Source organism: Schistocerca nitens, chromosome 1 (genome assembly GCF_023898315.1).
Source record: "Schistocerca nitens isolate TAMUIC-IGC-003100 chromosome 1, iqSchNite1.1, whole genome shotgun sequence".
Classification (NCBI taxonomy): Eukaryota; Metazoa; Arthropoda; class Insecta; order Orthoptera; family Acrididae; genus Schistocerca; species Schistocerca nitens.
The window spans coordinates 451,011,913-451,037,029 of record NC_064614.1 but is presented as its reverse complement, the minus strand read 5'-3'; the positions used below and the strand labels follow the sequence as shown (position 1 = coordinate 451,037,029).

Here is a 25,117-nt window from a genome sequence, read left to right as displayed (position 1 = left end):
CCGCAGAATTTCTTAAGCAACACTATCAGATTCCAAGCTAAAACACACTTTTTCAGTGAATCATGCATAAACTTGCATTTTCATTTGCCATATGCTTCTTCGATATTTAGTACGGAAAACTAACACAGTTGAAGATGTGACAGTAGCTATGTTATGGGCATGACCCCTAGTTAGTTACTTAGCTGACGAAGTAAATCCGGAGTAGAATAAAAAACTTTACTACCGATCTAGGTCATCTCTAACACATACGTCTAAAAGAATTCTAAGTCTGAACTGTTTTAAAAGACAATGATTTACATGCCCATTCCCTTACGGGGAATCAGACTGTGATCAAAACTTGCCAACACTTTCTCTGCAAATCAGTGACCGACGAGTAATTGTATGCAGAACATACTGGTTTCTCTCAAATCAAACCACAGGAAAGTAACTCGCGACCCCACATCGAATACTTCTTACCTTCACCCGTACATAAAAACACACATTCTACGAATCACTGTGAGGTTTGTTTCCCTTTTTTTTACTGTAAGTTATCATTTTCAGTCTTGGGTGTAGCGTGAGAGGAAGGCTTCTCTCTCTCTCTCTCTCTCTCTCTCTCTCTCTCTCGTGTGTGTGTGTGTGTGTGTGTGTGTGTGTGTGTGTGTGTGTGTGTGTGTGTGTGTGTTTCGATCTTCATTTCAACTTTATCATCACCGCTCGGTAAACTATGCAAAGTTGCCGGGTTTACGGACCCTCAAATTCCGAAAAGCCGGTCACCAACACACTGAAAACTTAAGCAGAACTTCTATGAACGCCAGTCCTTATTTGGAGGTTCCTACAGACCGGTAAAACGAATCCCGCAAGAGATTCGTACGGAATAAAGAACTTATCGAGCCTCCCACTGATTACCTTCGCTATAGCAGATGACCAGCAGCGAGATGGATCATTTGAAGGGGCTTCAACCTCATTAGAAGCGGCATACCACCTAATCAAATAGGCAGGCTGGAGTGGGCGAGCGGTTCTAGTCGCTACAGTCTGGAACCGCGCGACCGCTACGGTCGCATGTTCGAATCCTGCCTCGGGCATGGATGTGTGTGATGTTCTTAGGTTTAAGTAGTTCTAACAAGGGAACCTCCCCATCGCACCCCCCTCAGATTTAGTTATAAGTTGGCACTGTGGATAGGCCTTGATAAACTGAACACAGATCAAATGAGAAAACAGGAAGAAGTTGCGTGGAACTGTGAAAAAATAAGAAAAATATACAAACTGAGTAGTCCATGGGCCACATAGGCAACATCATGGACAATGTGAGCTCAGGAGCGCCGTGGTCTCGTGGTAGCGTGAGCAGCTGCAGAACGAAAGGTCCTAGGTTCAAGTCTTCCCTCCAGTGAGAATTTTACTTTCTTTATTTTTACATCGTTATTATCTGTCCGTTCGTTCATTGACGTCTCTGTTCACTGTAATAAGTTTAGTGTCTGTGTCTTGCGACCGCATCGCAAAACCGTGCGATTAGTAGACGAAAGGACGTGCCTCTCCAATGGGAACCGAAAACATTTGATCGCAAGGTCATAGGTCAACCGATTCCTCCACAGGAAAACACATCTGATATATTCTATACGACACTGGTAACGGCATGTGCGTCACATGACAGGAATATGTTGTCGACCCACCTAACTTGCACACTTGGCGAATGGGTAAAAAGATTCTTCTACCTTGCCCGATTTAGGTTTTCTTGTGGATGTGATAATCACTCCCAAAAAAGTGATGAAAACACAATAGTTTGTCACATAAACTGAAAATAAAAAAACTTTTCATTCGATGGAGGATTTGAACCAAGGACCTCTCGTTCCGCAGCTGCTCACGTTACCACGAGACCACGGCGCTCCTGTGTTCTTAGAGTCCTTGATGTCGCCTATCTTCCCATGAACTACTCAGTTTGTATATTTTGCTTATTTTTTCACAGTTCCACACAACTTCTTCCTGTTTTCTCAATTGATCTGTGTTCAGTTTTTCAAGGCCTATCCACTGTGCCAACTTATAACTAAATCTGAGGGGGGTGCGATGGGGAGGTTCCCTTGTAAGTTCTAGGGGACTGATGACCTCAGAAGTTAAGTCCCATAGTGCTCAGAGCCATTTGCACCATTTTTAATCAAATAGGGACGTATTTATGAGTATGACAACAGATTTGTTTGTGGCGAGTACCACCTTATGGAACGTCTCCTGACTTGTTCTAACTATCCCGTTAAATGCATCTTCGCTGAATAATGGTAGGAAAGCAAGAAAGTAACGGTGTTGGTCTTATTTTGTGCTGAAAAGTAGGATCTCCGGACTTGAAATAATGAAGTAAGTAAAGCTGTCAACGCTTCGTTGTTTGTGGCACAGAGCTTTTCGGAGATACCATTTGACGCTTACGAAGGTCGTCGGACGCAGCTAACACACGCGCGTTATATTGCCAGCGTTGCGTGACGTCCCACGGAGTGGCGGCTGGAGGCCTTCAGCAGCATATGGGCCCAATCAAGAGGGTCGTGTTTGTTTGCGGGGGACCCCTGCAGGCGGAGTGGAACGCCGTGGCTGTGGCGGGGGAGGGAGCTCGGCGCCGCACCTGCTGCCCCTCAGCGCTCTGCCCGCGCTCCAACCTGTTGACTCTGCCGCGTGTCGTGACCTGGCAGCGCTCACGTCTGCTCTCACTTTGCCATTATTTACAGCCACCGCCTACGCGACGCAGAACGATGCTCTAGACCCCGCGGATGAAACCGGTGAGGTCTTAGTATCTACGGGTGAGTCTGACGAGAACACGATACATGTTATCACCAGATTTCCCAGAAATTCTGCGTAGTGGAAGACGAGTCAAAATAAAAGAGTGTCTCAGCTTGTTGTTGTTGTGGTCTTCAATCCAGAGACTCGTTTGATGCAGCTCTCCATGCTACTATATCCTGTGCAAGCTTCTTCATCTGACATTCCACGCTCCGATACGTAGAACACAAGTTTTCTTTCTCCTGACAACAACGTCTTCATGAGTAGTCCCCGCCCGGATATCCGAATGGGGGCCTATTTTACCTCCGGACTATTTTACCCAAGAGGACGCCATCGTCATTTAATCATACAGTGAAGCTGCATGCCCTCGGGAAAAATTACGGCTGTAGTTTCCCCTTGCTTTCAGCCGTTCGCAGTACCAGCACAGCAAGGCCGTTTTGGTTAGTGTTACAAGGCCAGATCAGTCAATCATCCAGACTGTTGCCCCTTTGCCCCTGCAACTACTGAAAAGGCTGCTGCCCCTCTTCAGGAACCACACGTTTGTCTGGCCTCTCAACAGATACCTCTCCGTTGTGGTTTCACCTACGGTACGGCTATCTGTATCGCTGAGGCACGCAAGTCTCCATGGCTCATGTGGGGGGGGGGGGGGAGGGGGGTGTAGCTTATCCGTACATATTCGATCGTTTCTAAGAAACCGACGGTAAAACTTTTCGACTTAATTCAGGTGCCGTTTGGTGCAAGATAATCTCAGCTGAAATGGTGGCACGGTGGCTACCGACTCGTCCCTTCTCACTTTTGCGTCCACAGTTCGAAAGACAATAATTGTATTTATTTATTTTATTTTTATTCGTGTACCCATGTCCGCAGAAGGTTATTACATGGATGTTTGTGATCAAGTTAGGGGATACCAGTGCGATAGTTGCTGTAAAATTGCAACTGGGTTTCAGAGTAAGTGTCACGCATTTATTACGTAATGTGTGTGTGTGTGTGTGTGTGTGTGTGTGTGTGTGTGTGTGTGTGTGTGTGATATTTTCATCGGTTAAAATATTTTTAAACACTCCTACTCCTATATTTCACTCTTATATGACATCCCATATTTTATTCTTAAGATTATTCTACTGGACGTTTTGGTGCATCCCCTTGGGTGAAACCGTCCATAGAAACATTCGAAATAGAAATTCTGAGCACGACGAGCATGGTGCTAAAACAGGTTTGCCACAGTGACGTTTCTTCGCAGGAATCGCACTCGGAAAAGAAACGTTGTTGACACTGCTGTAGATTTTACGCGCTGGCAATAATTTCGTGGCAATCTATACGCATAACGGACCAATTTACCGAGAACTAGCGCTTGCATACGAGTATGAATGAAGATGCACTACACGAATTTCACTGAAAACATTTTCAAATAATTTTCTCATTCACTGATCGATTTCTTCTCTTTTTGAAATATATTCACCAGTAGTAGACGGATAATGACAACGTTATTTCAGTATAAATTTGAAAACATTCGTGGAATGATCTTCTACGGACATGGGAGTACCTAAATGAAACGTAAATATGAAGATAATATCAGGTTTCCAACACTGGACGTAAAAGCTCCAAGCCTCAACGCGTTAGCCTCTCTGCCACTGCTTTAGCTAAACTTTTTCTCGCTAAAATGCACATGAAGTAGGGCCCACCTCGAAAATTTGACGGTGATTTTCTCAGAAAATGGATGCATTATATGTTTATGCTTTAAGGATAAAAATTGTAAATGGCTGACTACCGTCCTATAAGCGTGAAGTTTACAAACTTTACAACAACACACTTCTGAGAAGCCTGTTTTAGATCAAAATTTATCAAATTCGATAATCTGTTCTAGTGTAATATTACGTTGCACGTCGCTTTTCTGGACTACACCAATGTCTTTCTGTTCCAAATTCATGACTTTTTAATGACCTAATGAATACAGAATAACAATTATTCACGAAATTTGTGAACGCAATACAGCACGAACCAAACATTCTGCATGTGTAAGACGAAGTAAAGGCGCGGCGATCCTAATTCTCGCAAACTATTCATGTAGTTGCTAAAAATGTTTTAAGAAACGGACTGAGATGAGAAATGATCGTATGTTGCAAAATAAAATTAATTTATACCAAGTGTGGTTGTGAGAGTAACAAATTAATGATAATGTCTAACTAAACAGTATTAGTAAATTTTAATACCGGGTGTTCAATCTTAACTATGCAGTCCCTTGTTGTGGTGTTCTAAGTAAAGACTGATACGATTGTCAATTATTAATACAACGTTTTCCATTGTTTAACATATCTGAACCGTATTTGACCAGGTATTTGTATTTGTTCGCAGGTCCGGTTTGACTGAAGACCAACGTCTTGTGTGACATTGTGATCCAGGTCACCACGCTGATGACTGAACGAAGAGTGTTTCTTGTGGAGCATGTGTTCCGCAATAGACACACGTTTGCCTAAGCAGTAGAAGCTCCATTTGCAGCAAAGTTCCCAGGAGTGAAGTTGCCTAACCGCAATGCTATACGGCACCTCATCACCAAGTTTCGAAAGACCAGTCGCATTAATGCTCTAAAATCAGACAGGCCATCCACATCCGAAGAGAAGGTGGCGGAGGTGCAAGACATGATGCTGCAAAGTCCAAAGAAATCGGTTAGACAACTAGCGCAGCAGGCCCACGTGTCCGTATGTTCCGCTCACAAGATTCTCCGGACGTCACTGTCCATGTATCCGTACAAAATACCGGTCGTGCATGAACTGAGACACACCGATCTCCCGAGGCGTGTGAACTTTTGCAACTGATTTCTGTTCTTCCCGCAGGACAATGAGGGAATTCTAGACAACGTTTTTCACGGATGAGGTATGGTTTCATGCCTCCGGTTACGTGAGTAGCCAGAACAGTGGTGTATGGACTACGGAGAATCCGCAAGAATGTAAGGTGTCCCCACTGCATGATCAAAAGGTTAGTGTGTGTGTGTGTGTGTGTGTGTGTGGTGCGCCGTGACTCGTAAACGCATCATTGGGCCTATCTTCTTTCGGGACACCATAAATGCAGAACGGTATTGTACCTGCATTCTGGAGCCCTTCCTAGGTGAACTGAATGGAGACGAAATTGAGAATGGGTCTGAGCGCTATGGGACTTAACTTGTGAGGTCATCAGTCTCCTAGAACTTAGAACTACTTAAACCTAACTAACCTAAGGACATCACACACATCCATGCCCGAGACAAGATTCGATCCTGTGACTGTAGCTGTCGCGCGGTTCCAGACTGAAGCACCTAGAACCGCTCGGCCACGATTGAGAATGCCTGCTTCCAACAGGATGGGGCGACTGCACATACCGCCCACAAGGCGACGAACTTTTTAAGAGAGATCTTCGGTGACCGCATCGTCTCTCGAGGACTCAGGCCTCCGCGTTTACCCGACTTGGCTCCATCGGATTACTTTCTAGGGGGTACGTTGAAGGGAAAGGCTTATGAAGGCAATCCACACACCATACAAGAACATGCTGGACTGACACGTCACATTCGGAACATCACTCTCAATGTTCTGCACGTCTTGTAGAACATGCATAAAAGTGTGCAGCTGTGTCTGCAAGTTCAAGGGGATCATTTCCAACATCTCTTGTAACTTCCATGGCTTAATACAGCAAGTTATGAACTGCATAGTTACTTATTGAACACTCTGTATTACTAATTCATTTATGCTGACAAAGATTGAGAATGTCTTATACTTACTAGTCTTCAGCTGAAACTCTGGATCGTCCGTGTCCGTGAAGAACCACGTCTGCAACAGAAGAACAAGACCATCGTTAATTCTTTCTTAAACAGGAGGAGGAGGAGGAGGAGAAGGAGCAGGGTGAGCGAGCTAGAGAGAGAGAGAGAGAGAGAGAGAGAGAGAGAGAGAGAAAGAAAGGGAAGTAGAGAACAAACGAGGGAGTTATCAACCAAGATGAAAGGAAATTGTGATTGTAGACGGAAGAAGAGAATTGTGGGACGAGGACGTGCCCACAGAGATGTGTGGCTGGGCCGCGGTGACAATAACTCGCAGACACCTACCTAATTGGGACAGGCGATGACACGGCGCTTTACGGGAACGGAGGGGACACGCGTTCTGTGGGGACAACGGGAGGGGACCGAGAGGGTCTGGCCGTGCGTGCCCTCGCAAGAAGCAGCAGCCAATTACGGGTCAGCTCCTGTCTGCCCAGAGCGACACACACACACACACACACACACACACACACACAGGGAATTACATGGGCGCCATCTTCGCTCAGAAAAATCGACTGGACAGAAAGCGCAGCGCTGGAAACTCCAAAGTCACGCGAACAGTAATCCTTCACAAACAAGGGCGCCTCGTCAGCGAAAACACGTCCTGTTATTCTTTTCTCGGAACCTCGTGCTCATAATAGAGGGATTACGTTCGCTGCACGAGTTTTCAGGAGGTACATGGACGATGCCGATGACAAAAAGAGGCGTAGTCTTCACGAAGTTTCGTGCTCCAAAGAGTTGTTCAGGTTCTAATTTCAAAATTTCAGATGAAAATTATGCATAAACACAATTTGCGACTGGCGTTAATGCAGAGGCAACGGCATCTCTGAACAACTTCTGCGCAGAGAACCACTACACAACGTAATTTAAAGTTGTCGACGGGAAATTCGAAACTTTTAAGAACACCAACTGAAGATGTTTTTAAAAATCACCGCGTCGACAAAAGCTTCCAAATAAATGCTTATTTCATAACCAAATTTCGTTGAAGGTGACTAATAACAGTCTTCGTAGACTCTGCTTTCAAGAGTTTTTAGGGTAGTGTTGAACCAGTTCAGCATGCGCTGTCTATGAAATTATTGATCTCTGAGCTAATGCAAATAGTTCTACGCGCTAACTCAGTGTTTGACAAAACACGATTTCTGAAGTACTTATTCCTCGCTTGTGTGTACGCACTAGTATAATTTACGTAAAAAAAAAGAAAAGAAGAAGCTGCGCTGCGAAGTAATGAGGAGAGTCGATTACCATGATCCTGAATAGTCAGACGTTTGCCGCTACCTTGTCTGCGCAGTAACCACATACTGTTGTGCTACGCCGAGTCCCTCTGATGATACACTAATCAAAAGCGAAGCGATTGTTTAAGATGATATGAATGGGTGGAAAACAAAATAGGCGCCATTTCGTTCGTAATACAGGACGGGCCTGCCGACGATCGACGGAGCCAACGAATGTGGAACAGCGACAGTTAGGGCTGACTTCTGTTAGCAACAGCAGCGCACGTTGATACTCTACCGCTGGCGAATGTAAACTTCTGACACTGTAATTGTCGCCGACTTGTTTTTTGTCAATATTTGTAAGGCTCGGTCGTTCTTATATGAAGGGTTCATAACCAAATACTATTAAAATTACGTATCTGGTTTTGTGGAACTGCTCATAGCGATTTAACTATTTCGATGTAACAGATCCTTCAAGCTAGCTGTTATCCAATGGGAAAGTATCAATGCATTTCTGTGTATCAAAGCTTCCTTTTTTTTAGCCATACACAGTGAGACGTTGATTCGATTTTTTTCTTTGGTTTGTGATTTCTACATGGTGATAGCTTTCAGAAGACCTAAGTTAATGAAGACAGTGGTGAACAATACAGGATTATATTTCATAACAACAACTGCTAGCACAGAACTGTAAACTACGTTCCGTTTATTTGTTTATTTTTTAATGTAAGTCATGAACGCGTTTGCTAATGAATGAGACACAAAAGCAACGTTGTTGCTAGCTGAGTATTAACGGCACAGTCAGTCTCCCACAAAATCAATTTTAGGAGAAAGAACTTCACAAGCGTCATTTTATATGAAAAAATCTGAGAAAATTATGGAATCAGTATTGGCGCAGACGTCAAAACGCAAAACTTGCATGTGTTTATGGACGAGCTGAAACATCCCCTTGTAAAAATTTATGAATTACTGTGCTGATAAACCTCTTACGTTATTTGATTTTCAAACAGCTGAGCAGAACTGAACGTACTCAGACATTTCTCTCTTTACTTATTCTGATCAACACTAAACTGACAATATATTTTTAGCGCAACGCAATCTGACTTTCAATAATCCCTAAAAAAGAATGGCCCTGACTAACAATAACCTATACCTTTCATGAATCACTTACCTCACAAATATCTTCGTTACTCAAGCTACTGCAATACAGCGTGCGCCAATACTGCCAGCTGAATAAAAGATTCTAACTACTGAAGGCACTAACTACTGATAGGCATAGTTAGCAAATTAAAGATTTTGATAGAGAACAAGCAACGTATTTACCTTAATAATATCAGTTCACGATATCCAATATTACAAATTTATTCTATCTGATGGACACACGTCTACACCGTCCGCTCTCAAAATTCTGCCATCTCTCTCCCCACATCCACCACTGCTGGCGGCTCACCTCCAACTGCGCAACGCTACGCGCTGTTCACATCCAAATGCCCAACAGTACAATAGCGAATATTTGAACAATGCCAGCCAGCCACAGACTGCACAGTCAGTGATTTTCATACAGAGCGCTACGTGGTGTTACCAACATAAAAACCTGAGCAGCCCACTTACAGAGCCACAGATAGCTTTTAGTTCCTGAATAAACCGCTACATACTGTGATACCAACTATATGTATGCAAAGGCGTTCCGTGCATTAACAGCTATAGCTGCGTCATTGATAGTGCCTGCCACCAACTTTTTGCAGTTCCCCCGTTTGCTTTCCAGGTACTCTGTTCAAATACTTGTGCTGAATCAGCGCGTCGCAGCACTGTGTGGTATGTGTGACCAATGGTGAAGGATAATCCACCGGTCGGGGAACGGAGCAGTTCGATACCATCCGTCGGCGGAGCTACCGCGGCGTGCAGCATTCCTCTGGCCGGCCGACTGCGCGCAGCAGCCGGCCATAATGGCCTTGGTCGTTGTAGCACGCTGTATACGGCAGTGCTTGGCCATTAGGAACACCTGCGGGGAATAGGGTTACTGGATATGGCGCGCGCTATCGCTACCGGCGGATCGCCGAACTTAAATCTGTATCAGCAATCTTCGCGATGTCATCTCTGTAACTAACGCACTACAGTTTCCTAATAGCGTTGACATTTCCTTATTAGAGTATTTGTTCTCGCTTCGTACTTGGATGTTCTACAAGATTCTAACCGTGTGATTAACTAAAGTAATTATTGCCGGCAGTAAATACTGCGTGCCAAGGCTCCCCTCACCACTACTTTAGACTATCGGTTTATGATGTGAATGAATATACGCTTATTTGTTGCTAGATATGGAGAGGCAAGCAGTAGTCAGTGTAATATGAAACAACAGCATCTATTGGAAGCTTTATCTTCGTTAGTAAAATACTTTTTTTACAACTTTACTTTTCCCCCCCGCGAGCTATCTAATTTCAACCTAGTGAATTAAATGAAATAATCGTCTGGCACTGGTAGCCGGGAGTTCCCACATGGGCAAGTTCGACCACCGAGCCGTCAATCTCTTCAGCTGACGAAACAGTGGGTAACTTAGTGGTGATGAGGACAGCACAACACCCAGTTCCCGAGAGGAGAAAATCTCCGACCCAGCCGGGAATCTAACTCGGGGCTGTTGCATGGGGAGTCGGGGGGGGGGGGGGGGAGAACCTAGTTTAATAGCTGGTTACATTTTCAGTTGTCCAGCGCAAGTGCGGATATGAGAACGCTTGTCAGGGTACTGTATAATGGTGATCTTACATACTCAGTTACAATTAACTTCAAAACCCGCGACGCCAAGTGTCCTTCCCTGGGTAACAACAGATGTGGTTAGAGATACAGTTATCTACTAACTGTTAATGAACATTCGTTGTAAATGACCTATCTTATTACTTGCTTCTCTGGCATTACTCCACGACACTTTGTAAGGTGCCGCTTACGTGATGAAGACATTTTTACCAGTCTTAATAAATTATTGTCTCTCACTGATGTATTCACGACAGTTAGGAAGTGCTGTAGTCCTTAGTCGGCCATGAATCGGAGAGCATTTCCCACGCTAGCTGTCTAGGTGAAGAAGCGACCGTATGTCGCGCGTAGTGTGGTGGGGCGCGGCGCTGTACCGTAGCGACAAGCGTCAGCCTGGGAAATATACATGACGGAAAGTACCGCCATCTTGGCGCCAAAGTCACCGATTATGTTTTTTATATTTAATAATTAAAGTCATGAATGCTAGGAGCAGCCTCTGGATGTTTAAAGCTATTTATCATAATTTTGCCTCGTTAAAACCGCACCCGTTCATTAACAAATGCATATCTTAGTAAGTACGAACTTGATCGGAAATCCACGAACTGTGACGAAACTAGTAAGAGGTACGGACTGCGCGCCAACCTGTCTTGTTCGATGGTAGCTATGCTCTCGGTTACGAGTAGTTTGTTACATGAGTGTTTCATTATTGATGTAATAGGAATAAAAGTGATACTACGGCATTCTGAATGTTAATTTCGAGTTAATAGATACCCCAAAGTTGTCCGACAGCAATTTCAGATAATTAGCTTCCACCGACAGAGACATCCAATGCGCCAATGAAAAATCTGCACGGAACGACATGTACGAGAGCTGCACCGCGCACAGGTAGGAGGAAATTCGACGACACGATCCACCAAGGCGGATCAAGGGAGGTCCGACTTACACTCGCAAATTCCGGGTGGAAATGCTGACCAGTTATACTGTACGTCACATATATCACCCTCTACGGACTCGCGGCTAAGCTGGGTAAAAACAGTATCAGTTTAGAAGCGAGGGGATCTTGCAACTTACACAAACCTGAATCCAGCGAACAGACACGTCAATAGTCGGACGGAAAGTTCATAATAATGTGAAAAAAAAAGGACCAAGTGAAATTTGAACCCTGATCTTCCGCTGCGCAGTCCAACGCCGTGACAACACAACCACGACACAACGGTCATTTGTGTTGCTCAATATTGCACAGATTAAATCTGAACCGTTCGCTGCTTCCGTTTTTCTTTATTTTGGACAGTTCAGTACCCTTTCTTCCCGTTTTCACGCTCGATCTGTGTTTGTTTTTCAACGGGCTAACTCATCGCTAAATCTGAGAGGGGGTGATGGGGAGTTTCCCTTGTAAGTATATGCCGTCACCTCAAATTCCGGTGACGAACCCGTCGTTCCGAGGCTACAGCGCTTCGCCGCGCATTCTGGTAGGGCAGCGGCGTTACGGGCAGGCAGCGGGGAGGGCGCGTACCCAGAAGAGGCGAGGCGTGATGCCAGCTGTGGAGGCCGTTCCCCTCGGCGCGCGGCCAACGCGTGGCGACGAGAAGGCGGTCGAGGACGCGACGGCCGCCGCTGGCCGCCCGCCACGACCTTGGGCCGCGCCGCGACGCTGCGCCCGCCGCACTCGCTTGCACTCTCGAGCGCCCTGCGCCACATATCTGTGTTCCCATATTGCGGGGGTGCTTCCGGGCTTCAGCACGAGACGGAAGAACAGCGAAGAATCAAGCGAGGCAGAGATCAGAAGTGTAACGTAACAAGCCACGCGTTAAACCGTCGGCACACGGACCGTGCATCCGAACGTTGAGCGTGCCGAGTGTCTGACGTCATAGCGTGGAAAAGCACGTTCGGGAGTCTTTCCCAACGTGCAGATCTGGCATGTCAGATATTCTGAGCGTTGACCAATGAGATGGCACAACGCCACCTCAATCACACGCACGCCGTCTCCCTTGAGTACAGAGTTATGAGGCACCATATTGGCATTCATTACAAGCCTATATGTACACTACTGGCCATTAAAATTGCTACACCACGAAGATGACGTGCTACAGACGCGAAATTCAACCGACAGGAAGATGATGTTGTGATACGCAAATGATTAGCTTTTCAGAGCATTCACACAAGGTTGGCGCCGCTGGCGATACCTACAACGTGCTCACTTGAGGAAAGCTTCCAACCGACTTCTCATACACAAACAGCAGTTGACCGGCGTTGCCTGGTGAAACGTTGTTGTGATGCCTCGTGTAAGGAGGTGAAATGCGTGCCATCACGTTTCCGATTTTGATAAAGGTCGGATTGTAGCCTATCGCGATTGCGGTTTATCGTATCGCGACATTGCTGCTCGCGTTGGTCCAGATCCAATAACTCTTAGCAGAATATGGAATCGGTGGGTTGAGGGTAATACGGAACGCCGTGCTGGATCCCAACGGCCTCGTATCACTAGCAGTCGAGATGACAGGCATCTTATCCGCATGGCTGTAACGGATCGTGCAGTCACGTCTCGATCCCTGACTCAACAGATGGGGACGTTTGCAAGACAACAACCATCTGCACCAACAGTTGGACGACGTTTGCAACAGCATGGACCATCAGCTCAGCGACCATGGCTGCGGTTACCCTTAACGCTGCATCACAGACAGGAGCGCCTGCGCTGGTGTATTCAACGACGAACCTGGGTGCACGAATGGCAAAACGTCACTTTTTCGGATGAATCCAGCTTCTGTTTACAGCATCATGATGGTCCCATCCGTGCTTGGCGACATCGCGGTGAACGCACATTGGAAGCGTGTATTCGTCATCGCCATAGTGGCTTATCACCCGGCGTGATGGTATGGGGTGCCATGGGTTCCACGTCTTGGTCACGTCTTGTTCGCATTGACGGCAGTTTGAACAGTGGACGTTACTTTTCAGATGTGTTACGACCCGTGGCTCTACCCTCCATTCGATCCCTGCGAAACAATACATTTCAGCAGGATAATGCACGACCGCATGTTGCAGGTCCTGTACGGGCCTTTCTGGATACAGAAAATGTTCGACTGTTGCCCTGGCCAGCACATTCTCCAGATCTCTCACCAACTGAAAACTTCCGGTCAATAGTGGCCGAGCAACTATCTCGTCACAATACGCCAGTCACTACTCTTGATCAACGCGCGCCCGTTGAGTAAACAGTGTGATTTACGAACTAGAAACATCCCACAACTGCCGATGGAGTGCGTTGCGATCGCGTATACCACGTTGGGGCCCACGTACCGTATGCACAAGTCACGTCGTTCCTGAGCGTTCAGCAGCACGTTGAACGAGGCACGCTCGACGTTAACGTTCGACAGCACGGTCCGTGTGCCGACGGCTTTACGGTTTTGTTTCGTTTATTTGTTTGGCGAAAAAGCGTGGTTACTGAAATTATGGGAGTATTAACTAAAACTGAATTTTAATCGTAGAGGCTGACTTAAGGTCTTAAAATTTGCAGACGTTAAATATCAGCGTAAGTCTGTAAACTGTGGCTATTACTTAACAGTGACATTCAGGCAGCCTTCCTCTTTTCGTGTTATAATGAAACTGAAGTCCTGTGTTAATATTACGAGTATCTTCTATCAGTTTAATTTTTCAAACAAGTATCTTTAAACAATCTGAAATTTAGTGATTCATAGTGAGAGAAGCTGTCTAATAACCACCTCTTCAAAGATGATGATCAATAGCTTATTGTAATTTTTATATCGAATTATTATTTCATCAATCTTCTAAGGAGTTCACAGTTCAAACAAAAAATATTTAGGTGGATTGCGTACAGTCGGCTATGTACAGTATATTGCGTATTGTTTACATTCTCATTGATATTGAGGTCTTTTTCGACAGTTTAGTATATAGTTGTGATTATACTAAATATGTGCGTTATTTTGGCGTAATTCATTGTCTGTTTACTAGTTGTGATTTTATTTTACATTTGTTGTTTATTTTGATCGACACGACTAATTATTGAAATAGGTCCAGTTCGTGATTGAAGAGGAATATTTGGACGCAGCGAATTTTTTGTGAGAGTTCTTGTCAGATGATTGTGTATTGGCTTACTGTGGACTAGCGGAAATTCGTTTTCGGATTGGTGTATCGTGTAGTTCTATTGAACCTTGCAACGAAAACTAACCGATCGCAGAGTATTCCTTAACGGTACTACACGTCAGCGTCACAAGGGGATCACCACCAGCCAGCCGCTGTGGCCGAGCGGTTCTAGGCGCTTCAGTCTGGAGGCGCGCTGCTGCTACGGTCGCAGGTTCGAATCCTGCCTCGGGCATGGATGTGTGTGTGGTGTCCTTATGTTTGTTAGGTTTGAGTAGTTTTAAGTCTAGGGGAATGGTAACCTCAGATGTTGAGTCCCATAGTGCTCAGAGCCATTTGAACCATTTGGATCATCACCTTTAAACATCAATCGATAGCGACGTAAATACAGTACCACAAGGGAGGCAAGCAAATGTAAAATCTGAGATTGATGCGTATGTTTACTACGTCATAAGCTCCAAGATGCACAATGAGTAGCACACAGTGTTACACTATTAAAATATTGTTGTCTATTGTCGCTCGGTCGACAAAATATTTTTTGCAGAGATCCAGTGTTTTGTCGTGATTTGCGAAGAACATCTTCCGGGGACTGTACATTCTATGTAGGAAGGTCCGATTCGCATCCCGGCTTTCTTCTCAGCCAGTAGTACGCGTCGGTGTGAATTTGACCTTCCTAAAATCTACGAACCCCTTACCTGAAGATTTCCTCTCCGGTGAGGACGAAACTTGGGCTTCCTCCAAGAATAAACAGGGCGCAATATTTTGACCGACGTGAGCATATACCGTGCCTTTTCCGCTGCAGACCGTGTATGTCACGCGGACCCGCTTTGTCGACACGAAGAGGCGTCTTTCAGGGCAGAAAATAAGAACAACCTTTAGTCCACACGTATCCATGCCGTACAAATCGTGCAGGCAAAATTAGACTAACAGCTTACACAGAAGGGAGAAGTTATTGCCCACACGCTCCAAGTGTGTATGGAACGGGAATGAATCCCAACATATGCTTCGTACATTACAGTAATTTGCGATATTTATAGGCCTACATGTATGACTTTCCGTGCCTTCCGGCACGACATTAAACAGATTTCGTTACACGCTGCTTCTGTCCAACAGCTTCCCATTACGTACTTCATAAGCTCACTTTCTTTTTACACCAATACAATGCACATTTCAAATATTCACTCACTCACAGTTTTACCAATGTTCACATTTCGCTTCAGAATAGTGCTGCATTACAAAGGTATAGATTTAGGAACTTTCTTCCTCTCTCATCGTCCTTGACTGTCTTTCTTCTATTACCAAGTAACTTTTTCGTATCGTTCCTGCGGAATGTGGCTCTTTAAACTTTCGTATCTAAAAAAGCAAGGTACGTATTGACACAGAAATCAAAATGCGGACGGCCATTCTTTCATTTAGAGATAACAATAGCCGTAACCCGTTGCAGAGTGTAAGTGTACAGCAGAAGTAGTCTGCTATTGCAAATTAAAAGAACACTGTCACGCAGATCAGCGAGGGGGGGGGGGGGGGAGGGAGGTATAAAGCTTAAGCTTTGCGGCACGGTAACTGCGGCCAGGTTCTGAACTGGCGGTAAAAATGATGCGAGAGAAATCCCGACATTTCCGGTTACTGTCCCGAAGCATCTGCGCGCCCTCTCCTGAACCGGGCAGTTGAGGATAAGGCGGTTAGAAAAATCTAATGCTAAGTGCGCAAAGCATTTACTGCCCCGTGGGTTTAAGAGACACTTGCAGGTGAGCGAGATTATACTCAGCAGCTCACGAAGTGAGACGGGTGTGTGGTGGAGCGGAGGGACAGTGAATGGAGTGGGCGAAAGGGGCCTCAGATAATGTCTGTGGTACGAGGAGTGGGGGAAATGGGGAGGAAGGGGGGGGGAGGAGGAGGCAGTCGTGTGCCGGCGCGGCGCGGCTGCTCGTGAGTCGTGAGGCGGCAATTAAGTGCCGGCCACCGCTGCTCGGAGAGCCGCCTCCACCACAGCACCGCTTTACCGCGCCCTCTGTCTCGCTTCTGGTTCAGGCTTATTGCCTGGTTTATTAGTTCTTGAGGATAAATATCTTTCCCTCGGCACGCTTGCAGTAAAGCGAGCGCGCGCGCGTGTGCGTGTGAGAGAGAGAGAGAGCGCGAGCACACATAATCACAGTAAAAAAACTGGTAGCGACAAAATAAAATAAAATCATAAGGACGGTTGTAGGTGTTTTCATTTACTTGTCACGATAGTAAACGACCGTCGTCCCAGAGACCTCCCGCTAAAAGGATGGGAAAAAAAATTGTTGCTTGATAGCTATCGTAGAATGTACACTGGGCAGCCAGAACATTAGGACCACCGACCTGCTATCGATACAAACCCGTCCAGGCGATAAAAGCGTCACCTGGCGGACGAAAGACTGCTAGTCGGACACACGCACTCTGCGTGTAGTATCAGCGAACGTTCTGTCCGTGTGTAGAATGAGGAAGGCGCGCCATCCATCTGAGTTTGAGTGTGAGCGCGTTCTGATGGCCCGGTGTTCGGCACGAGCATTTCGGAAACTGCACGACTTGTCAGGTGTTCGAGGAGTGCTGTGGCGCCTTCAGCACATGGCGAAACCAAGCTGAAACCATGTTCAGACGTCGTGGAATTGTGCGGCCACCACTCGTTACAGATGTCGTAGGCTGGGCAGACGGGTACAACAGGACAGGTGGCGAACTGTGGCGGAACTAACATCAGTCTTCATGTGACTGACTAATGTTACTGTAAACGAAAAAAACGTTGACTCAGACATGGTGCAGCATGATTCAAACCTATATAGCGTCATTCCGTACCAAATGGCTTTTCGTTAGTCAATGAACAGTAGTCAGGTTTTTTTAGTGTTATACTGCATGTAAAATAGTCTTTTGTATGCATTTTCATAGTTTTTCACTGTATCTAATGGCATAGTGCTTTTAGGTGAGTATTTTACATTAACAATATTGACAAACATCCAGTAGTGTACGTTAGTATGCAAAATAACGTGAAATAATGAGTCTTGTTTTCCCTGTTTATAGAACTTGGAAATGGGATCATGTCTGCCCGAAACAGGTTGAGTTTTGAAATCAAAGATACCACACATTTGGACAACTTGGTTATCATAAGCTACGGACTAGTATATGATACAGTGCACTATGACTCCACAACAGGGAAAGTAGCGATGACAGTTGAGAGCCAGATCTACGGTACGTTTCACATAATGACTTCCAGCCTCGTTGGTTATTTTGCGCCAAAGAAAATATACCCTGTCTGCCTTGCCGAAAGAAAATCAGTATAAATGTGCACATTAACTTGCAGGATAGGTTTGCCATTAAAATGCAGCCAATCGTTCATATTCGAGCTAATGATCTTGGTGCGTTTACTAGCAGCGGTTAGGCGTATATCTAATCACGAACGGTACTAAACTAGTGAAGAGTGAAGGCGCTTTACTTCAGCCTCTGATCGGTCGCGACATTAAAACTTCTGTGAAACTCCAGTGAAGCTTTGCACGGACGTGTTGTGCGTCGTCTCTAGTACGCTAGGGTATCGCGTCACGTAGCACTTCTCAGTTCTGAGCACACAGTCGTCTGTAAAAATGCCTACGGTACAACATTTGTGTCTCCTGACGAGTGTGAAGTATCAGTTGACGGGTTTCGACTGATTTCATGCAGCCCACCTAACCTGACTGTCATGCGTCTCCTCCTCCATTACAATTCTCGGCTGCACACTGCAAGGGCAACGAAGACGCTCCTGCAACGTTTTCGATGAAACGTGTTTGATCATCTTCGATACAGGATTCCCATCCTCTAATTTTCATCTCTTCGCTTTTGAGGAAGACAAAAAATTTTGAGGAAGACAAAAAATTTTGAGGAAGACAAAAAATTTTGAGGAAGGCAAAAAATTTTGAGGAAGACAAAAAATTTTGAGGAAGACAAAAAATTTTGAGGAAGACAAAAAATTTTGAGGAAGACAAAAAATTTTGAGGAAGACAAAATTTTGAGGAAGACAAAATTTTGAGGAAGACAAAATTTTGAGGAAGACAAAATTTTGAGGAAGACAAAATTTTGAGGAAGACAAAATTTTGACAAAGACAAAATTTTGAGGAAGACAAAATTTTGACAAAGACACCGAGCTAGAGTGAAGCGTACGAAATTGGCGGAAATCACGGGCGGCTGCCTTCTATGACAAGGGTGTTGGGAAGTTGGTACCGCAATACGACAGATGTCTAAGTCGCAGCGGCGACTATGTAGAGAAGTAACTGGAAGGTGTAGCTAAATGGCGTAAATGAAGTATTATTTCTTTTGTGGTTTCTATTTCCTCGTATTTTTCATAAGTTTCACTATATTGTCAATTGAGACTGGAATTCTACAGCAACCACAAGGTTAAAAGCAGGTGTGCCTATTCGAACCGTGGATAAAATGGTAGGCCTACGTCTCTGTGGTTGGCTAAGGACAATTACGTGTTTAGGATTAGGCGACTGCAATCCAACAGCAAGTAGCATAAGAATGCCGTCGACTTTACATCATGTAAGAGATTCGTGAGCCTTCTTAGCGACGTTCTGTTGCTGCATAGATCCGTTAAAACTGCAAAGTAATCGCTTGCCAGGGCGTGCCACATTTCACTGGCATCGTTTCACGTATTCAGTAACTGGAAGTACCAGTTCGCCAGGATGGATAGTTGATATCGAACAAATGACATTTTGTACGCGGTCTTGTTAGATAAACATTCGACATACAATTCATTCCCGTAATTCCGCTTGTCAATGCTAATCTGAATTGTGACTCTGGAACTATGCGCCGAGAGATATTTGAATGGTAGTTTTTGATAGCAGGCAGTTGTTTGACACTAGTCACTCACATGGGGGAGAGTATCTTATTAGTATAACTATAAAACATATTTAATAACATAGTACATAGTACATAGAGACAAATTAAGAAAAGTTGTAAGATCGGAATATCTTTTGTGGTAATTACGGCTAGTCCTTACAGACTCTTATAAACGCTAAGAAAACGGACGCGTTATTGTGTGGATTTCGACGAAAATATCGCGCCACGGAAGGCAAGCTGCCACCAATGGAGTCATTACGCCGCCACTGCAAGAACAAACCCGAGTTCCCTCAGCCAAATACATGTGACGGAGCGCGCTTGCGCACTAAAAATATAGTAACCTCGCGCCACAGTGAGCGCTTAACGCTGAGATGTTTGTCCCTGACGTAGTCGCAGTGGAGCGGAGCAAAGCGCCCCTTATCCACCACACGCTAAAACAGCGAGAGAGAGAGAGAGAGAGAGAGAGAGAGAGAGAGAGAGAGAGAGAGCGAAAACGGCGTGAGTATTCCTTTATATCTGTTACTCTTAGACGCAGTTCTACCGTCTTTGCCAATCACGCACTTTAATATCTGATTACACCTCGCACAGAAACTGCCAGACTTCGCCTTCTACTTTCAGCGAATACTGTTTCTGCTGATACAGTTAATAAAACGTTAAGTAACTGAAGGAGCTACTGCCGGTGGTTTTTCACCTTCTAAACGTGGAAGTCACTTTCTGGTATGGATTACATTCCGGAAAACCCTATCGTAGGTAGTGCTTCCCGCGCCCGATGTACAGATAGAAATTGCTCCGGAGGTGGAAAGTAAGAGCCAAGGCATCCACCCCCCTCTGAATGGTCATCAGAGTGGTGGACGAACTTCTCTTTCATAGCTGTTTTTTAAACTGACATTTAAGCAGCTTTTATAGCCATTTAGGCAGCTTTTATAGCCAATACATTTATACCGATTGCTAATATTACTCGCACTTAGTATTCATACAAATTGCATGCAACTTCCAGAATACTATTTTAAATGACCTATTCTCAATAACACACAATATTACACACACTTCACTAGTGCCTTCGTATCAAAGATTGGACTAAAATCTTTTACATCAGTCTTTATACATTTCAGTTATACTCTGATAATGACATAATTGACGTCGGCAGGAACCAGTTCGCTCTTAACAGACCTCACAATAGATCGTTTTTGGAATCAAATCAGTTAATGCAACCGATAAAAATATGGTTGGTGTCTTCTTCACCATACGCACACAACGGGGTGGTTGTAAGACCGATTCGGTATCGCCGTTTTCGAAGCTATCATATAAGTTCAACCCTGCGGCGGTAGTTCTGAAGCTCTTCGAATATCGGCTGCTATGAAACCAATGTCACATTGTTACGGCACACGGAGTGGAATCTGATGATCGGGGAGGCCATTTCATGAAACAGTGAACTCCAACACACAGAAAGTTCGCTCCGCACCCGCCATGTTTGCGACTAGCGCTGACCATCGGCAAATTACGGAACTATGCTGTGGCGGTATGCATAAAAAAAAATTTCAGGGTATCTCTTCAAAATGACATAAGTATGATATCTGTACAATTTTTGGTTCTTGTGCGATAAATAATTGGAAGGGTTTACGGACTTTATGTACACCCTGTATTTAGTATTCAGTTTCCTTAACGGCAAAATGGCCTAAATTTAGCAGGGTTGTAGGGAGAAGGAGTGCGAGATTACTACTTTTGCAGTATAAATACTTCAGGCGAGTAAGCCCATTCGCTTTAACAATAATTCATACTGCAATTTGTCATATAAGAAGTAGTGTTGTGTTCACCTACGTCAATAAAACATTAGTCGGCGCAGGTGCCATGGCGCCAAGATAGACGCAGTGAACTTTCTATTTTTCACTTGCTGAGGCAGCCTAATGTCGAATCAGAAGCGGAACCAGGGCACAGGTAAGGATAACACACGTGTGCGGAAACGGATTACTGAACAGTTGCTATGTGAGATGCTTAACTTGCCGGCAAGGGTGAGAACTAAATATAGCCGTCATCTGCTCTATTATAGGTGAGTCAGGTACATATGCTCTGACGGTGATACTGCTGGTGATTCTGGAAAAAAAATTCTAATAAACATGTGCCCTTTTTTAAACCGTGTCCGGGCAAACCAATGAAAACAGATAGGAACGGGAATGGTGCAGGTGACGGTAAATTAACATACTGTTATGTTATGGTTTGTTTAGTTGTGTACGTTTCCTCACAGAAGATGTTCGAACAGTCCACTGTCAACTTCAATGCATGTTGCTGCCCTTGTAGATAGGTGCTGTGTCGCCGATCGGAGCTCGGTTTTGCATTCCTTTACCTGGGCTCTTCAGCCACCCCCACAAACAGTACTCCAACGAGGTAAGATCGGGTGACCTCGGTGGCCAATCAATCACTACGGCGAGCGATCCAACGACCAGGATAATGTGTCACTGGCCGTACAGAATATGTAGGAGCTCCGTCATACTGAAAGTACATACGAGCTCGTGTTGCCAAAGGGGTATCCACGTATTCTGGTAAAACATTTTGAAGAAACTCAAGATACCGTGTCCCAGTAAGACGGCTGTATAAAACAACTAGACCGATGAGTTGGTCACCAATAATACCGTACCATAACTTGACTGAGAAAAGTCGCTAAAAATTCGTTTCCACAGTAGCGTGCACATTTTCCCATACACGAGAGTTGCGTGTGTTGCTGATTCCGTTGCGGGTCAATGTTTACTCATCAGTGAACAGAATACGTGGAATTAATCGATCATTGACAGAGTACTTGACGGGCGGCAGCATCTCCTTCATGCAGACGTTGTACACACTGGCGACGAAAAGGATACAAAACCGTGCTAGAGCACTGTGCTTAACACTCATATTTGTGGAATACGAAGTTGGGCAGCAATTCTTCTAGAGCTGCTAGTAGGGTTGCGTTCCACTACTTGAAGAACGTTCTCAAGTTCATTGAAAGTTTGTTCTACGGGACGTTCAGAGACAACATTAACGCTGGGAAGCGTACCACTCTCACTCAGTCCGTGAAACACCCTGCTAAACACCCTGCTATTTGGCACTCTGCGATTCAGAAATCGTTTTTGGCATTCTCGCACAGCAGCTCTGTAATTCCCATTGGACAAACAATAGACAAACACCATGGCAGACTATTCTGCATGTGTCAAGATCCGTGGCATTTTCACTAAACGAAACTATATTCGTTGTTCACGTAACACCACTGCAGTACCGTGCACTACGACAAGCACTGTCGGGCCGAGACTTGAGGTAAACAACTGCCCCATGCGCAAGTGAGCTGCGTACTCACACGGTTAGTAAGAACGACGCTAAACGTTTCCCTTTCCTAGTTGTTTTCATTGGTTTACCCGGAAACGGTTAATGAAAGGGCGTATGATTATTAGGAGTTTTTTTTTGTTCAGAATCACCCCTAGTATCACCCCTCAAAGCATGTACCTTTCCTCCCGACTCACCCTGTATATATCTGCTAGAATATAATGAAGTTCTCGTCTTGCCCAAAAAAATATTTATTTTTCTTCTTGTATTGACAGTGTTCTGCTCTTTTGACAACGACGAAATACCGAAAAGCGTACGGAAGAAGTGTAATATTTTGTCATCAGGACGAGAGTTTCATTATAAGAACAGAACGTGACCACGACATCTCACGAAGCTTTCGTGCAGTTTGCATCCAGTATCTGATAGCGTCCGTGTCTGTACAATACGTCGACCTGTGTGTTTACGTACAAGGTTAGCATTTAGATTCAAGGCGAAGTGCGAGTCCGTCGTGAACGCTTCAAAACAGGAGCGTAGGCAAGAATGACCCCGTGAAAACCGCTGCCCATTCTAAGACACGTTCGATTATTTTGCTGTTTTATGGTCCAAATGGCTCTGAGCACTATGGGACTTAACATCTCTGATCATCAGTCCCCTAGAACTTAGAACTACTTAAACCTAACTAACCTAAGGACATCACACACATCCATGCCCGAGGCAGGACTCGAACCTGCGACCGTAGCAGTCACGCGGCTCCGGACTGAGCGCCTAGAACCGCTAGACCACCGCGGCCGGCTGCTGTTTTATGATTAGTGATCTACCATGAAGTACTTCGAGCAACTTGTTCGCAAAGTCAGATGGAATTTGGCTTGTTCACTGTTTCTTGGCCTGTGAAGGTAGTTTCACATTATGCATTAAGTAAGTTTGTGAACATACAAGATCGCTGTGACTGTCTGACTCTCGGAAAATGCTTAACGACGTGTTAGCACCTATTTCATTACTTAAACAAAATTAACGTAGCTTTAAAGACTATGGCACTGAGCTTCCTCCGTCGTTCGCGAGGCAGCTTGTGTTTGTACCACCGCACAGTTTTCTTAGAGTAGGTATAACTCGGGGGCGCACTGAGCTTAGTAAAAAGAAGTCATCTGAGATACTGACGAGGCAGGAAGTGCTTAACGACTGTCCTCAATAAGAAGATTCACGCCCGGAGAAGCCTGAGACGCGATTAAAATTTGGAGAGGGGTGTCGAGTAACAGGAGGAAGGGTTGCTACAGAGGCGGGAGAGGGGAGAAGGGGGGGGGGGGGGGGGACAGAGCGCCGAGCGAACTTCCAGACGCTGGAGACACTCCCCTCCAGCAGTTGTCTTAATTAGTGCCACTCAGCCACATGTCGCGTCGCGAGGCTGCAAGGTGAACTACACACACACACACACACACACACACACACACACACACACACACACACAGAGAGACACACAGAGACGTTTCAGGTTTCAAGAGAGCCAAGCGACGTCTTTCGAGGTACCTTGTTAGTAGTGGAAAAGTATACAGTGCTGTTTATTTCATCGAAATGGATGTTTTGTCTACCTAAAACTTCTCAACAGCAGACATCTACACTTCAGTTCAGCGTCATTTATTCCCTACAAATACCAATGAAAATTCTGTGTCAGTGTTCAGTGCTGCCTAATATGGAAGGGGATAATGGAACAGTCGTTTTTTCGAGCATGTAAAATCCGAAAATTCAGAGGAAATTGCAGCCATCTTTGTCAGACTCATAATACAAAGAGCCATCGCACACACTCGACAAACGCACGTCACTTGCATTAACCCCGGGCGCATAACACTCCACCGAGGACGTGGAAACTATGTATCTGAAGTGATTCTAACGTCGTAGTTTAAATATTATAATATACTGATCTGAGTTTACGTGATTTGCAGTAAACGATATCTTCTACACACTGCCTTCTTCAAAAAATTAACGCGAAGGCTTCGTGGCTTCAGAGCAGGTTTCGGATTGCATACATACGTGTATGCTGTCAAGAGTGAGCGCTCCATATAATTCACAGTAGCTTGTATAGCCTCCTACTATATACCATTTCGAAGTCCGAAACTGCTAAATACTTCGTAGATAATGGTAGTGCTGGTGATGAATCATCGTCACCACCACCACCACCACAATCGTCGTCGTCGTCGTTTATGATACAACCTAAACGCTGTATGCACATAACTTGTAGGACAGTAATATAGTTAGATAGTAATTGCAAAGTCTTATTTAACGTCATAAGTATTCATACATTTCCCAACGGTGTCCATTGCTGTATAAAGCGCTTTGTACCTTCCGTAAAAGATCAGGAACAGCTATTCCGTCACTACGTGTGGGACTGTCTGTGCTGCATCGCTATAGTCAGACTGGGGACTGCAAATTATTTCTCCACGTGTTAATTTCACTTGGTTAGTCC

General features: G+C 45.0%; 1 protein-coding gene across 2 annotated transcripts in view; it reads right to left on the bottom strand.

The window, feature by feature from the left end:
- The window catches only part of LOC126251601 (fringe glycosyltransferase), a 658,326-nt gene that overhangs the window by 387,009 nt on the left and 246,200 nt on the right, over positions 1-25,117 (bottom strand). For both annotated transcript variants that reach the window (XM_049952137.1, XM_049952146.1), the window contains exon 3: positions 6,476-6,524. In XM_049952137.1, coding sequence (XP_049808094.1) covers positions 6,476-6,524 — 49 coding nt within the window. The remainder of the gene's footprint in view (positions 1-6,475; positions 6,525-25,117) is intronic.